Source organism: Myotis lucifugus, unplaced genomic scaffold (assembly GCF_000147115.1).
Source record: "Myotis lucifugus unplaced genomic scaffold, Myoluc2.0 scaffold_387, whole genome shotgun sequence".
NCBI lineage: Eukaryota > Metazoa > Chordata > Mammalia > Chiroptera > Vespertilionidae > Myotis > Myotis lucifugus.
This window is the reverse complement of record NW_005871435.1, coordinates 311,038-325,522: the sequence shown is the minus strand read 5'-3', so window position 1 is coordinate 325,522 and position 14,485 is coordinate 311,038. Positions and strand designations below refer to the sequence as shown.

General features: G+C 47.0%; 1 protein-coding gene across 1 annotated transcript; it reads right to left on the bottom strand.

The window, feature by feature from the left end:
• Positions 1-3,029: 3,029 nt before the first annotated feature.
• On the bottom strand, positions 3,030-13,492 carry HEATR9 (HEAT repeat containing 9). Its single transcript, XM_023743407.1, has 14 exons — positions 13,405-13,492; positions 11,786-11,835; positions 10,638-10,821; positions 10,003-10,064; positions 9,774-9,830; positions 9,072-9,129; positions 8,575-8,705; positions 7,112-7,294; positions 6,689-6,781; positions 6,463-6,582; positions 5,325-5,398; positions 4,811-4,862; positions 3,654-3,740; positions 3,030-3,413 (listed from the first exon to the last, which is right to left on the bottom strand). Exons 1-14 carry the CDS (start codon positions 13,490-13,492, stop codon positions 3,030-3,032), a joined length of 1,623 nt encoding a protein of 540 aa, XP_023599175.1.
• Positions 13,493-14,485: the final 993 nt, after the last annotated feature.

Genomic DNA, 14,485 nt, shown 5'->3' with positions numbered 1-14,485 from the left:
GAACAGATGTGGGAACAAGATGGAAATGAATCATTTTAGGTATGTTGAGCTTGGGGCACTCATTTATAAGTAGAGACATCCAGTAGACGATGTGTAAATCTGCAAGCTTAGAAAACTACACTTCCCTGATTTCCATACTGACTTGTTTTTGCTAACTTCTCCACTTGGTCTTTGCAGGTTGAAAGTTCCTTGGCATGTTCTGATCTCCGTTCTCTTTTAGTTATACTCACTTTTATTCTGGGCACACTCATTCAGGTTATTGCTTTAAATACCACCTAATACAGTGATGACTACCAAATTTATGTCTTCAGTCCTGACCTCTCCCCTTAACTCTGGTTTATACCCAGCTGCCTATTTGATCTCTACTAGGATGTACTAAATAAATTTGATTTTTCTTGGCAACTCCTCCAAGATTGAACAAAACTTTGGATCTCCCTCTCCAAGTCAGTTTCTCTCTTCCTAGTCATTTCCATCTCAGTAAATGCCTTCACTGTCCACCTAGATCAATCAGATCAGGTAAAAAAAAACTTTAGAGCTTATACTTGCTTTCTGTCATTCGTTCTGTACCTGCAGTTCCTTTTAATTCTACCTCCAAAATATATCCTGAAACCATCTTTATAGTCTTGGTTACAATCGTATGAGCTACAGTCATCTCTTTTATGGACAATTGCAATTGCCCATTATTAGGTCCTCCCAGTCTTGCCTCTCTAAAATCAGTTTTTCATACAGCAGCCAAGTGATACTGTAATGATGTAAATCAGACCATATGTCATGCCTCTTTAAAACCCTTTCAATGACTTTCTGTTGCAAGTAGGCAACAAATTCCTTACCCTGGCTTACAAAGCCCTATAGGATCTGGCCTGCCTACCTCTCCAACTTCATTATATAACATCCAGACTTACCTTGCTTTGAGCACATTGGTCATAATTCTTTTTTCTTTTTTTTTAATATATTTTATTGATTTTTTACAGAGAGGAAGGGAGAGGGATAGAGAGTTAGAAACATCGATGAGAGAGAAACATCGATCAGCTGCCTCCTGCACACTCCCCACTGGGGATGTGCCCGCAACCAAGGTACATGCCCTTGACCGGAATCGAACCTGGGACCCTTGAATTCGCAGGCCGATGCTCTATCCACTGAGCCAAACCGTTCAGGGCGGTCATAATTCTTGATGGTATCAGATATGATTCTGCTTCAGTATTTTGTATATATTTTATCTAGAATTCTTGTTCCTCAGATAGTCATATGGCTGACTCCTTTTCACTACAACTAGGGTAAATCCTTCCTTTGAGGTCTTTCTTGGCTTTTATCTAAAAAACGGCCTCTCTCTCTGCCTGACCGGCGTGGCTTAGTGGTTGAGTGTCAACCTATGAACTAGGAGGTAGGTCATGGTTTGATTCCCAGTCAGGGCACATGCCCAGGTTGAGGGCTTGATCCCCAGTGTGTGGCGTGCAGGAGGCAGCCGATCTCTTCATTGGTGTTTCTATCCCTTTCTCCCTCTGAAATAAAAACATCTTTATATAAAATACTGCCTCTCCTAGTTACTTTCACATCACCTCTTAAGTCTTTTTTTTTTTAATTGATTTTTTTACAGAGAAGAAGGGAGAGGAATAGAGAGAAACATCGATGAGAGGTCGATCAGCTGCCTCCTGCACGCTTCCCAGTAGGGATATGCCCGCAACCAAGGTACATGCCCTTGACCGGAATCGAACCTGGGACCCTTCAGTCCGCAGGCCGACACTCTGTTGAGCCAAACTGGTTCAGCACCTCTTAAGTCTTTACAGTACTTCTCAGTATTTGAAATTATCTTTTTGTGGGTATAAACTTCTCTCTCGATTAGAATATGATCTCCAGGAGAGTAGGAAACCTTGTCTGTTGTCCACTGTTCTAGGTTCCATTGCACATTCACCTAGAACAGTCTGAGGCACAGGTTAGGGACTTAGTGAATATTGACTAAATGAATCTATTACAGATGCAGATTTGAGAGTCATTAAGATGAAAGTGGATAGGATTAAAATAAGGCTGTTTATAATAGTGGTTCTTTATCCCAGCTGTATACTGGAATTAGCAAGTTTTTTAAAACAAGGATGTCTGAGCTTCACTCCAAAATGATGAAGTCTGTGATCAAGTAAATGGTCCCTGGATTTCAGATGATCTGATTCCAAAGTATAGACTTTTTTTTTTTCCTTGAAGATGGACATAGTTTGTAGGGATTGGTGTGGCAGATTCTACTGGCAAAGAGAAACTGAAGCCTTCAGTAAACAAGGAGGAACTAAAGTAGTTTGGGAGAATAAATAGGGCCTGTCAAAGAAATGGCCCGAGGTAGGTAGAAAGTAGACATAGGAGAAGAGAGAGCAGAGAGTGTGGTTGGTCTTGACTACAGCCTAATTATTTCCACTGAGAGAATGGTGGGGGGCTGGGCAAGTTAGTAAGAGGAAATGGTCCGCCCTGACCGGTTTGGCTCAGTGGATAGAGCGTTGGCCTGCAGACTGAAAGGTCCCAGGTTCGATTCCAGTCAAGGGCATGTACCTTGGTTGCGGGCACATCCCCGGTAGGGGGAGTGCAGGAGGCAGCTGATCGATGTTTCTCTCTCGTCGATGTTTCTAACTCTCTATCCCTCTCCCTTCCTCTCTGTAAAAAAATCAATAAAATATATTTTTTTTAAAAAAAGAGGAAATGGTCCAAGACTCATGCTTATAGGATTTTCTCCTATTTTCCCTTCAGCAGTCCTTCCCCCCACCCCCCACTGGGGGCAGAAGCTCAGTTCTCTAGCTTTGTTATTAAGTTCTGGTTATAGACAAGGGCTTGGTTTAGGGAGGCAGGCCGGTCATCCAGAATAGCTTTGGTTCTGTCCTCCATGTCCCTTCAACCCAGAGTGAGGAGACCTGTGTTTCAGTGAAGCCTCTGATGAAGGGAACAACATAGGTAGAAGTGACATTCATTTATTCATCGAGGGTAAGTATAGACATTTTCTCAGGGGAGCCTGAGAAGCATCCTCAGGAAGTGAGGGCTAGGCCCAAAGAACTGACCTATTTGGAGGTTTTGGCAAAGATCTGAAGCTGTTTCCTGATTGCTGGTGTCCAAGGCCCTGTGGCCTGTGACTTGTGGTTTAGTGGTTTAGGGAAATAGGGAGGGAAGGCAGAGGTGAGGTAACAGGGAGACCTTTTCTGGGCCCTCAACTTTTCCTGTTGGTCTGATGAGGCACTGGCCTTTGCAATAAACAAGGGGCTAAGCTGTGCAAGTCGAAAGTCTTGGATATTTAACTCTTCTAGGTTCTCATTCTCTTCTCTGAACCTTGTAGGCTCTTCCTTCTCCTTGGTCAGAGGTGACTCAGATACAAAGAAAACCTTGTTTTTCAGCTTGTTTTTGATCCAGGGATCAATTGAGGCCAAAACAGTGAGTGTTTCTTGTAGCTGCATTGAAATAAAGGCTCTGTGGCTGGCTGGCTTCAGGCTAAGGCTGGGAGTGGAAGGGGTTACCCATGGGAGGGGGAGCTCTAACCACAGGGCACTATGGCCCCAAGGAATGAGGTCAAGGGACTGTGTGAGGACTTACTCTCCTCTCCTCCCTCCTGACAAAGCAAGTAGTGAGGCTAGATGGGAAGGGCTTGGAGGAGGGGTTAGAAGAGGAAGAGGAAGGTAGGAATGCCTTACACTCTTCTTTATAGACAGGCTTTTTTCTGTATCTAGCATGTCCAGGAGCAAGTGGAACACTGGTGGGCTGCGGATCCCCAGGACGCCCTGGTAGAGGCAGAAGGAGAGCGCCTAAGTAATCAGTCCAGGAAGATACCCTTGTCAATTCTAATCCCCTTGTGATGGCCCTCTGGCCTGGAGAGTGGGAGATGATGGCTTTTCAGCTAAGGTATCCCTTTCCTTGCCTTTTGGGGCCACTGCATTAGGTTCCATTGCACATTCACCAGGAAGAGTTCAGACAGTCTCTCTAATGTGTAAGAAATGCCTCTTAACACCCATCTCCTGTCCCTTACCCCTTAACCCACTGTTCTCTAATCCTGAAGAAAAGGTTACTCCGAACTCCTGGTAGGACTGGAATCTATATATATAGAACCCTGATATGCAAATAGACTGAACAGGGAACAACCAACAGTCAACAATCAGTTGCTATGACGTGTGCTGACCACCAGGGGCAGCAGGAGGCAGAGCTTGGAACATGGCGGGCGTCAGCCGTGGTGGGATAGTGGACCAGGTGAGTGGGGGCATCAGACCTAGGCAGGGTGCTGGTTGCTATCATTGGTGTGAGTCTCTGGTGGTTACTGAAAATTCTTTGCTCCCGTGCTCTGTGGTCCCGCCTGCTCTGTGGTCCCACCCGTGCTTGCACCTGCTGCTGGCGCCAGTCTTGATGGCTTGGGGCCGTCAGAGGTGTGAGCAGCTGCTGCCTGCCCCTATCGCCCCTTAGGGCTTCTCCACCTCCCCCTGCTCCTGAAGGGTGATTGGGGCAGCAGCCACTGCTCACAGCTGCTGCTGGCACCGGCCCCAATTGCTCCACGCTGTGAGTGGGTCCAAGCAGGGCTGGTCCTGTCAGCGCGTGGGAGCCACGGCGGTGGGAGTGGGGCTGCAGGCGGGGCCAGGCAGGAGCGTGGAGGATTGGCCGGGACCTGCCCTTATGCCCACCTCAGCCTCACAGCCACAGTTCCTTTCAAGGTGCACAAATTCATGCACTGGGCCCCTAGTTGTAAAATAAACAAGCAAACAACCCCAAACTTCACAGCCTTTTTTTCCCTTTCAGTAGCTGCTCAGTTGCCTATTGCCCTTGCCATCAACACATCTGATCAAAGAAGCAAAACTGGCCTTACCAAAGAGATGACTGCTTCCTGGCGTGAAGCAGCTTGTGGGTTCATTAGTTGCCTGTGTAGAAGGGAGTAAGTGTGTTGTGGTTCAGTTAAGGGGGAGGGGGAGGAAGGCTGATTGTTTTTTGGTATAGCCCAGAGTGAGTTGGGCATAAGGCATCATGATGAGTGCTGCTGATTTCATACATTTTTTCCCTCTTGTTTCTTAGGTCAGAAGGGGCCAGGAGGGGAAAAGGAGATACTGAGGAGGTGCTGACAAATATATCTGTTCAGAACTTTACCTTTTACAAGTCCCATTCAAGTCCTCGTCTTAATTTGAGCTTTATAGCAAGCCTGAGTGGTAGGTATAATCAGCCTCTTTGTACAGTAGAAGGAAAGTCCAGGGGTCAAAAAGTGACTTGGCCAGGGGCAAAGGCAAGTGACAGCTGAGAACTGGCAAGTTCTTAGCTCTCTCTGCTCCTCTGCCCCATTCCGACCACCTAGGATTTGGCCCTGCCAGCTCCCAGTCTAAGCCACTCACCCCTCCACCAAGTTCATCATCATGGGCTTCATCTTGAACTCGTCCACAATTTCAGCCACAACCTGCCTCATAGCCTGAAGAGGGATTAAGATGGTACAAGAGAGAGAAGGAACGCAGGGGTGTACCCTTAAGTGCTTCACAAACCTTTGTTGAATGCTTAGTTCCTTGCATATACCTTCCTTGAGGGAAGGTCTGGTGGGGGAAGCAGACTGGTGACTAGGCAATTACATTACTGTGTAAATGTTACAACTGAACTAAGGGTAGGGTGCACATAGGAAGGTCTCCTAATTTAGTCTGGGCACCAGGAAGATTTCCTGGAGGAGGTGATGCCTCAACTGAAACCTGAAGGGTGAATGGGAGTTAACCAGGCAGTGGGTTGGGGGAGGGTGATTTTTTAGGTGTGGATGCGGGGAGGACATGTATAAAAGCCTGGAGGCAAGAGAGGGAGAGCACAGAGTGTTTAGAGAACAGAAACTAGTTCAGTTTATCAAGGTGACCACACTGGGACTCTTCAACATGGGGCACTCTGAGGAGTTACACTGGGATCACAGGTATCAATCAGGATAGGGTCATCCTAAGCATAGTTGGTGTGTGGTTCTGAGGGGTTGAGTGGTTGAGATGATGCTGGAGGCGTAAGCAAGCTGGGCGGTGAAGGACAGGGTAAACCATTCTGAGGGCAGTGGGAAGCTATTGAAAAGTTTTATGCACAACCTGATTTACATTTTAGGAAAATGTCTTTAGATAAAAGTTGTGTGACTAGTTTTGTAGTAAGCTGTTATAAAGGTAAAAGCAATGGGACATAAGAGGGCAGAGCTGATGCTCTTTGTGGTGATTTGGGAAAACTTCCCATAGGAGGTGGTGCTTAGCCTGGTCTTGAAGGAGCTGTCATATTTGAGTAGGCAGAAGGAGACAAGAGTGAGTTACCAGTGTGACCTTGCAGAGGGGAGAGGGATGACAGGGGCATTTTGTCTGAGCAAAGGCAAGGTGGCTTGAAAACAGGCTGCATTAGGGAAACGGAGTAGGTTAGAGTGAATGTGATTCTTTAGGGGACTGTGGTGGGAACCAAGACAGGGGAGGTCTGAGAAGGGAGAGAGACAGCTTTGGGCTGCCTGGGCTTTGGAGCTTTGGTCTCACTTACGAGGAAGGGTTCATTAGATATCTTCCTCCTGAGTAGGTCAAATGTGAGTCCCTCCAGTCCCTGTGCCTGGATCTGTTCCAGCCCAATGGTCTTGAGCATCTGGGTCGCCTCAAAGCGGTGCTGAGGACAGGGGTGGGGAACCATGAAGGATAGACTCCCTCTCATCCATCCCCCAACTCTGTCTTAGTGCTGGAGAAAGAAGGGTATTAGGCAGCCCAAGACTCACCTCAAGGACACAAGAATAGCACAGCTGGTCTAGGACGGCCCTGATGACCTCGGCTGAGTGTACACGCATCATCTTGACCAGCATCCTAAGTATCTATGGGGGCAGGCAGGGTGGGTGGGGTCCAAGAAGCATCTGGATGGCCAGGCCGACTTGACGGCTGAGTCTAGAACTTGTGGGGACTAGGTGGGGTCCTGCCTCTTGAGTGTGCACATACATAAATGAATACATATCAAATGTGCACAGACACATGTATATGTAGGTCCACATGACCCCTTACCCGTGCATACACACATTCACACACAGGACCTGCTGAAGCTACCTTGCCCTGGGATGAGGATGACAGGGTCCAGACCCCCATGGAAGTCAGCACTAGCCTCTCTTTCCCCCGTCCTTCCCAGGGATCCAGCCTCCTGCCCTGCACACCTTCATCCTCTGGGACATAAGCCCGTGGCATAGGCACTGCAGCAAGAAGTCTCGGGCTGTGTTGCTGCAGGGTCTCAGGAAACCCAAACACAGGGCTGCCTCCATGGCTGCTTCATTCTTTGACTTCTGTATCAGCATCTGCAGCACAGATGCCAGCATCCCTTCATTCCCGATTTGAGTCCTCTGAGAGGAAGACAGGAGGGGACTATGTTCTCAGCCAGGCTTTGTTAAGAGGGCAATTCTTTGCTGCTTCCAGACCATTCTCCCTAAAATGAATCTCATGTTATCAGATTATTTTATCCACTTCTTGTTTTTGTTGTCATCTACTTGGTCCTAGGTCATATCCTCTCATTTCTCTATGACTTTATCTTCTGAATGAATCAATGTTACTCTCTTAATACTTCTGCTGTCTAATTCCCAGCATTTAAAAATATGTACATTTCATTGATCCAGCTCCTCCCCTCCAATAACCTTGTACTCCACACTATGTCAGCTACTAATTCCCACAGAGATTTTATCATTACTTATTAACTACAATTTCTCCATTTCACGGATCACACTCTGACCATCACTTCCTATCTTTCCAGATCACCTCTTGATGTTAACAATTGTTGGACTCCACAAGGACTAATCATCATTAAGCACCATTTCATGCTCCTCACCTTCATCCCTCTTTACCCAGCTTAAATTCCATGGTCCTGCTATAATTACTTCCTGCTTCAACTCCTTTACCTTACCTTGGTTCATTGTATTCAACTCTCTACTTGCTCTGTGCCTGTACTTCCTGGAGAAAAACACAGTCACAATGATTGATCTTGCTTTAGATGGATGAACACAAACTTCATGTAGATCCCTAATGCTGCCTACTGATCATACTGCTTTTCTCCAGGCAATTCTCTTTTCCACCCTCTACATCACACCCTTTCCTCTGGTACCTCTAGCACTTTCTTCCTCCATTCCCACTCAGCTTGTTTCCTACTTTACTGAGCAAGTACAAGTTCCAGAGATACCACCACTTTTATCCAACTTTCAACCTGCACCCATATGTTCTTCCTTTCCACTCGTACTGTAGACTGTTAGAGCTCATTTCTTCTCACCTACTCGAGAACATTGCTGCACAACTCTTCCCACTCTCTTCAAAATGACCAGTTTTCTAACTACTGAATTATTATCCCTCAGACTAGAAACATGTTATTTTTCTTTTTCTAGAATCTACCCCTGGTGCCAACTACAACCCTTTCTAGCAAAACTTGGAAAGTGGTCTGTTCTTGCTGTACACAGGGGGGCAAAAGTAGGTTGTGAGTGGTAAATTGCTACGCCAGTGCTTCCATTCAGGAAACTCCACAGGACAATGCCTTCCCATCAAAATCAGGAGCTAGGTTACCTTCTCCCTGACCTAACCCCCAGCCAACACCATCAATTACCTTGCCCTACCTTGCCCCAATTACTGATCTCCCAATCACCTTGTCTTTGGGGATAGCAGCCCAGGAATTTAGAGCTACTCGTAGTCCCCTCAGAGTATCCATCCTTTGCTCCTCATTTGGCTCCTTCAACTGCTTGATGAGAGCCTGGATCACATCCTTATTCAGGCAACCTAGACAGGGAGGGTCCTGAGGTCAGGGCAGAGCCTTGGGCTGCTCCTCTCTGCCAGGATCCATTGGACTCCACTGTGCCCTCAAGACATAAGTTCCAAGTACTAGGTCCCAAGATATTGCTCATCTTCCCAGGACACCAGAGCAGCTGGCTGAGCGCAACCTTAATTCCAATCTCCCTTTTCACTTCACCTCCCTCTCTCTCTCTCTGCCCAACAGTACCTGGGAGAGTTCCCAGACACTGCCCAGTGCTAGGTTGTGCAGGCATATACTGCACTATCCTTCTGTCTTCACCAGAGGGGAGAGTGGCTGCGCTACCTCCTGTCTCACCTCTCCCAACTCCCCAGCCAGGGAGAGGATATACTTACCCAGGATGGCCAGGGTTCTATAAGCCTCATACTTCACTCTCTCTGGACCAGTTTCAACCTGATTTAAGAGGCAGGTGGTGGAAACATGCTATAAGGTGATGGAATGTCAGAGCTTTAAGAATCTCAGCTTAATCTCATGTTATAAATGAGGAAACAGGCCTAGAGAGTGACCTGTCTACTCAAACACAGTACAGCCAGGAAGGTGTAATGGGAGGCACAAAACTTGGGAGTAAGACTTGTTCAAATACCTATCTGGGATCTAGTTGCCATGTGGCCTTGGGCAAGTCGCTTGGCTTCTCAGAGTTTCCATTTTCTCATTAGGAAAATGCAGATACTACCACCTATTCCTAGTATTGTAAGATTTAAATGAGATTATGTAGAAGGATGCACGCTCTCCATTATAACTGGGCATATAAATATGAGGCATTGATTCAGTTAAGGGAGAGAATGAACTCAGTCCCAGTTCTCTCCTAGTTTTTCAGTTAAGTGTCTTTTCTTAGACAAAAGGGCTCTTCGGATTCCACCTCCCCCATCCTTTTAGATCAAGCTGTCCTTTAAAGGGCATGAGCTGGCATATGCTGCACCCTGGTGACTCTCTTCGCTGGATCTAACCCACCATCCTTGTGAGCCTTGTCTGTGCCCATGTTCTATACACCTTATGCCCTGCTCCCTCTCCTGAATTTGGTGCAGCCCCAGACTTACCACCTGCAGTAGTGCCTCTATGACAGACTCATCACTGATGCCCAGGCATCCCAGAGCCTGCATGAAGAAGGGTAGAGGGAAGGGAAGAGACCTTGGATACCACCCCAGGAGTTACCATTCTCTGTACACAGCTGGATTTGGTTCTTGGAACACCACCCAACCCCCACCTCAAGGATCTTTCTCCTCTTCAACTCAGCCATCTCCTACCTCCACCCTTGCAACTTCTCACCTGTGTTGCATAGAACTGCTCATCCTCTCTGGGAGATTTCAGGCTTTTTGTGAGTTCCTGCCCTTCCAAAGGAGCCAGTGGAGAGGAGGAAAGGAATAAATATAGTTGTAAAACTTCAAACTGAAAGGAGCTCATCCAATCCAATCCCTTTTCCTCGATGTCCTCCATTATGGGATTGAGGGCTGAAGGATGGTGAGAGTTCAAGATAAGGGCATTCACAGGAAGGGAGTCTCTCTATCCTCCCACCATGGTCCCTGACCTTTAATCTTTGCCACTTCAAGGAGTCCTCAGTAGGGTGTAAAGTCTTGGGTTCTTTTCGATATTTTGTAGTCAACTTGATCAAGGGGAGATGGACTTTTTGGATGTCAGTACCCTCTTTGAAGTGGTATCTGTGTGAGAGATTGCACATGCAGCCTTGGTCCCCTTGTTCCCTTCCTCCCCCCTTCACAAATTCTCCTCTGCCCCCGGTTCTCAGCCCAGCTTAGAGATAGGACCAGCGGAAGACAGATGAGCCTCCTTCTACCTTGAGGTCTTCTCTGGGATCTATAGGCTGACTTGCTCCACTCCCTGCCCCACCACACCCTTTCCTTCTCTTTCCTAGAAGGTGCAGAAGGTATGGAGAATAACTAAATCACACTTAAGTTGAGCGCTCATTTTCTGCAACGTCTTCTGGGCCTCCCGTTTCTGTTGATGATCATACAGGATGTGCCAGTGCGTGTACATCTCAGGCGTGTCAAAGTAGCAGTATGGTGCTGAGTCTGGCTTGGCTGGGTGCTGCCTCCAGCACTCTGGACTTGGGGGGAACTCTTCCTTTGGTGTCTGGGAAAACAAGGTGGATGGCAGAGCAGTTGCAGATTTAGTAAACACCAAGCAAATAACAGGATGTTAAACTTGGATTTCAGGTAATGAATGCTATGTGTGTGTGCGTGCTCACACTAGAGGGCTGGTGCATGACATTTGTGCACTGAGGGTGGGTGGGTCCCTCAGCCTGGACTGCAAGAGGGCACAGGTCAGGCAGAGGAACCCCACCAGTGCACAGTCGGGGCTGGGGAGGGATGCGGGAGGTTGGCCAGCCGGGGAGGGACTGCGGGAGGGCTCCAGGGTGTGTCCGGCCCATCTCACTCAGTCCCAATTGGCCGGACCCCAGCAGCAAGCTAACCTACTGGTCAGAGCATCCCCCCCTGGTGGTCAGTGCATGTCATAGCGAGCAGTTGATGGCCTTAGCGTTCATTAGCATATTAGCTTTGATTGGTTGAACGGCTGACTGGTTGGCCGGGCACTTAGCATTTTAGGCTTTTATTATATAGGACACACACACACACATACATACATACATATATATATTTCATTGTTTATATGAAATTCAAATTTAATTGGGTGCTCTGTGTTTTATGAGAATCTCTGTATTAATTAATAAAAATGACTCATCATCCAGCACTGATTGCATTGCCTAGGCCTTGCAGTTGGTACCTCACAACAGTTCCACAAAGGGTTCTGGGCAAGGGTTGGCCTGTGACAGAGGAGGCTTCTGAGGCTTATGGAAGGAAAGTGACTTGTCCAAAAATTAGTGACAAATTCTCTGCCCTCAGTTCTCAGCCCAGCTCAGAGATGGGACCAGAGGAAGTTCTCAACCTTGGCTGCTTATTGGAATTATTCAAGGGAACTTTTAACATGCCCAAGGGTGAGTGTTGGGGTTCTGTGAACTGACCTTAATGGGAAGGGACAGTTTGCTGCCCCTCCTATTCAACAAATCTCCCAAGGTGGCAAAAGTTAGGGGTCTTACCTGGTGGCAGGACAAGGGGAGGTAAACAGGTACCGAGGCCTTTTTGAGTTCTGTGGTACAAATGAGACAGCAGTCATGAAGGCGGGTTAAGGAATCATCCATTCAGGCATTCATTTATTCAGCATTTAGTGAACAGGAGTACTAGGCACCAGGGAGGTAAATAAGGTGTTATTCCTGTCCTTAAGGGGCTTATGGTTTCCTGATACCTTGCTGCTCAAAATGTGGTCTGTGAAACAGCAGGATTGCCATAGCCTGGAAGTTTCTCAGAAATGCAGACTCTCAGGCTCCACCCCAGGCTTCGCAAATCAGGATCTTTATTTCAACAAGATTTGTATGTACTTTGATGTTTGAGAAGTTCTGGTCCAGCAGAGTGGTTCTCAACCGTGGCTGTGAATTGGAATTATCTGAGGGGACTTTTAACATGCCTTGGCCCTACATAAGACTAATAGAATCAGAACAGATTCTCTGAGGAAGGGGCCTCGGTATTAGAGAAAACTCCCCAGAGGATTCTAATGTGCAGCTAATGGTGAAAACCATTGGTCCTGGTCAGAATTTTTTAAACTTGAGTGTGCATTAGAATCACCTGGAGAGTTTGTTAGAGCAATTCCCTAGCAGTGGTTCTCAACCTTCCTAGTGCCGTGACCCTTTAATACAGTTCCTCATGTTGTGGTGACCCCCAACCATAAAATTATTTTCATTGCTACTTCATAACTGTAATTTTGCTACTGTTATGAATCATAATATAAATATCTGATATGCAGGATGTATTTAGGCGATCCCTGTGAAAGGGTCGTTCGACCCCAAAAGAGGTCGCGACCCACAGGTTGAGAACTGCTGCGCTAGAACCGTGGTCGGAAAACTGCGACTCATGAGCCACATGTGGCTCTTTGGCCCCTTGAGTGTGGCTCTTCCTAAGCCGTAGGAGTACCCTAATTAAGTTAATAACAATGTACTGTACCTGTCTATATAGTTTAAGTTTAAAAAATTTGGCTCTCAAAAGAAATTTCAGTCGTTGTACTGTTGATATTTGGCTCTGTTGACTAATGAGTTTGCTGACCACTGCTCTGGAGGATTGATTCTGCCTGAGAATTTGCATTTCTAATGAGATGCTGATGCTACTGGTCCTGGGACCACACTTTTGAGGGCCACTGGATCAGCTGGTGAGACAGACTGTTATTAGTGATTAACAAAGGGAAACATGTGAAGACAGATGAAAGCACAGGTGGTACAGATGAGGGACCCTTAACCTGGCTCAGTACTTGTTTACCCAGAGACTCTGCACAAGCTCTGAGTTTTCAGTCCAAGTAGGAGATAGATAAGGGGAGGAGCATTAGGCACCGGGAACAACTTATGCAAAGACTTGCAGGTGTGAGTGTTAGATAGAGAGCCAGGGTGCAGGTGTGGGAGCAGACCCTGGGAAACACAAGATGTCTCACTTTAGAAGACCCTGGAGACTTACCTTGCCGGCTGTGGGGAGCCATCCAAGTGTTCATGGGCTTTCCATGACCCATCCCATAGATTTGCTGAACTCACCCAGACCCCTGCCAGGAAGGGGACCCAGGGGGCTTTCCTTTTCAGGCCCTTGCCCCTGATTCTGTTCCTCTCCATTGCAGCCTCACCTTTGGTCCTGTATGGATATTCCAGCCATGGGTACTTGAACATTGACCTGGCGATTTCAAAGATATCGATTGATTTTTCGTAGGCCATCTTTTTATTCTCCTGGTGGGGCCAGAGGGCAGGGTGGTGGTGGTGGAGAATACAGGGCCTTCGGGGATGTGGAGAGAGAGCTCAGGATAACCTGTCTTCTGTACAAGAGGAACTAGTGAGATGTCTGGGCTTCTGGAAATGGAAGCTTCCAAGTGCTGAGCAACCAGGTCTCCTAGGTTACTAGAATGCTCCAGTTCCATTCTTTAAAAGGAAAATGTATTGATTGATTTTGAGAGAAAGAGAGAGAGAGAAAGAGAAACATCGATTTGTTGTTCCACTTACTAGTATTTACGCATTCATTGGTTGACTCTGGTATGTGCCCTCTGACTGGAGATTGAACCTGCAGCCCTTGCACATTGGGACAATGCTCCAACCATGTGAGCTACCCCGCCAGGGCTCTAGTTCCATTCTTTAGCCCCAGCCCTGGCATCTACTGGCTTATGGATTGAGCTAGTCATTTTACCTCTAGGAACTTCAGTGTCCTCATCTAAAATGTGGGAAAGTCATGTCTGTCTAGCTAACTAGAGGGGCTATGGTGAGGCATAAATTCAAAGAGATAGTCTAAGGGTTTGGTGAAGTGTCAAGCTCACATAAACCCGTGTTAGGAGCAGGGGTGATTCTTAGGATTAGTCATCAGGAAAAGGGCAGGGATGGGAAAGCCCCTCTTAAACTCACACCTCTTTCCTTGGTAGCAAGAGACTGAACTAACTCTGGGCTAAGACCATTCATACCCCTACTTTAGCCTATGCTGTTTCCTCTAGCTGTCAGGTCTTTCATTTTCCACCTGTTAAACAGTTTTCAAATCTTTCAAACTCTACTTAAATGTTATCTCTGAAGTCTCTTTTCTCCCTGAGGCACCCTGCCTCACCCCATTTAGGTGTAATCCCCCCTACCCCACAATATGACCACAACCTTTTGTAGTAGTGCTTCCCTTTAAGAGTTTGTCTTATGTTTCATCTGTTCATGGGTCTTTCCATCTTCCTCACTAGACTG

Coding starts and splice junctions, on each gene's coding strand:
- HEATR9 (XM_023743407.1), bottom strand. CDS start 13,492: ATGGCCTACGAAAAATCAATCGATATCTTTGAAATCGCCAGGTCAATG. Junction 9,831..10,002: donor AGCAGTTCTATGCAACACAG/GTGAGAAGTTGC, acceptor TTCTTCATGCAG/GCTCTGGGATGCCTGGGCAT. Junction 8,706..9,071: donor TAGAACCCTGGCCATCCTGG/GTAAGTATATCC, acceptor CTCCCTGTCTAG/GTTGCCTGAATAAGGATGTG.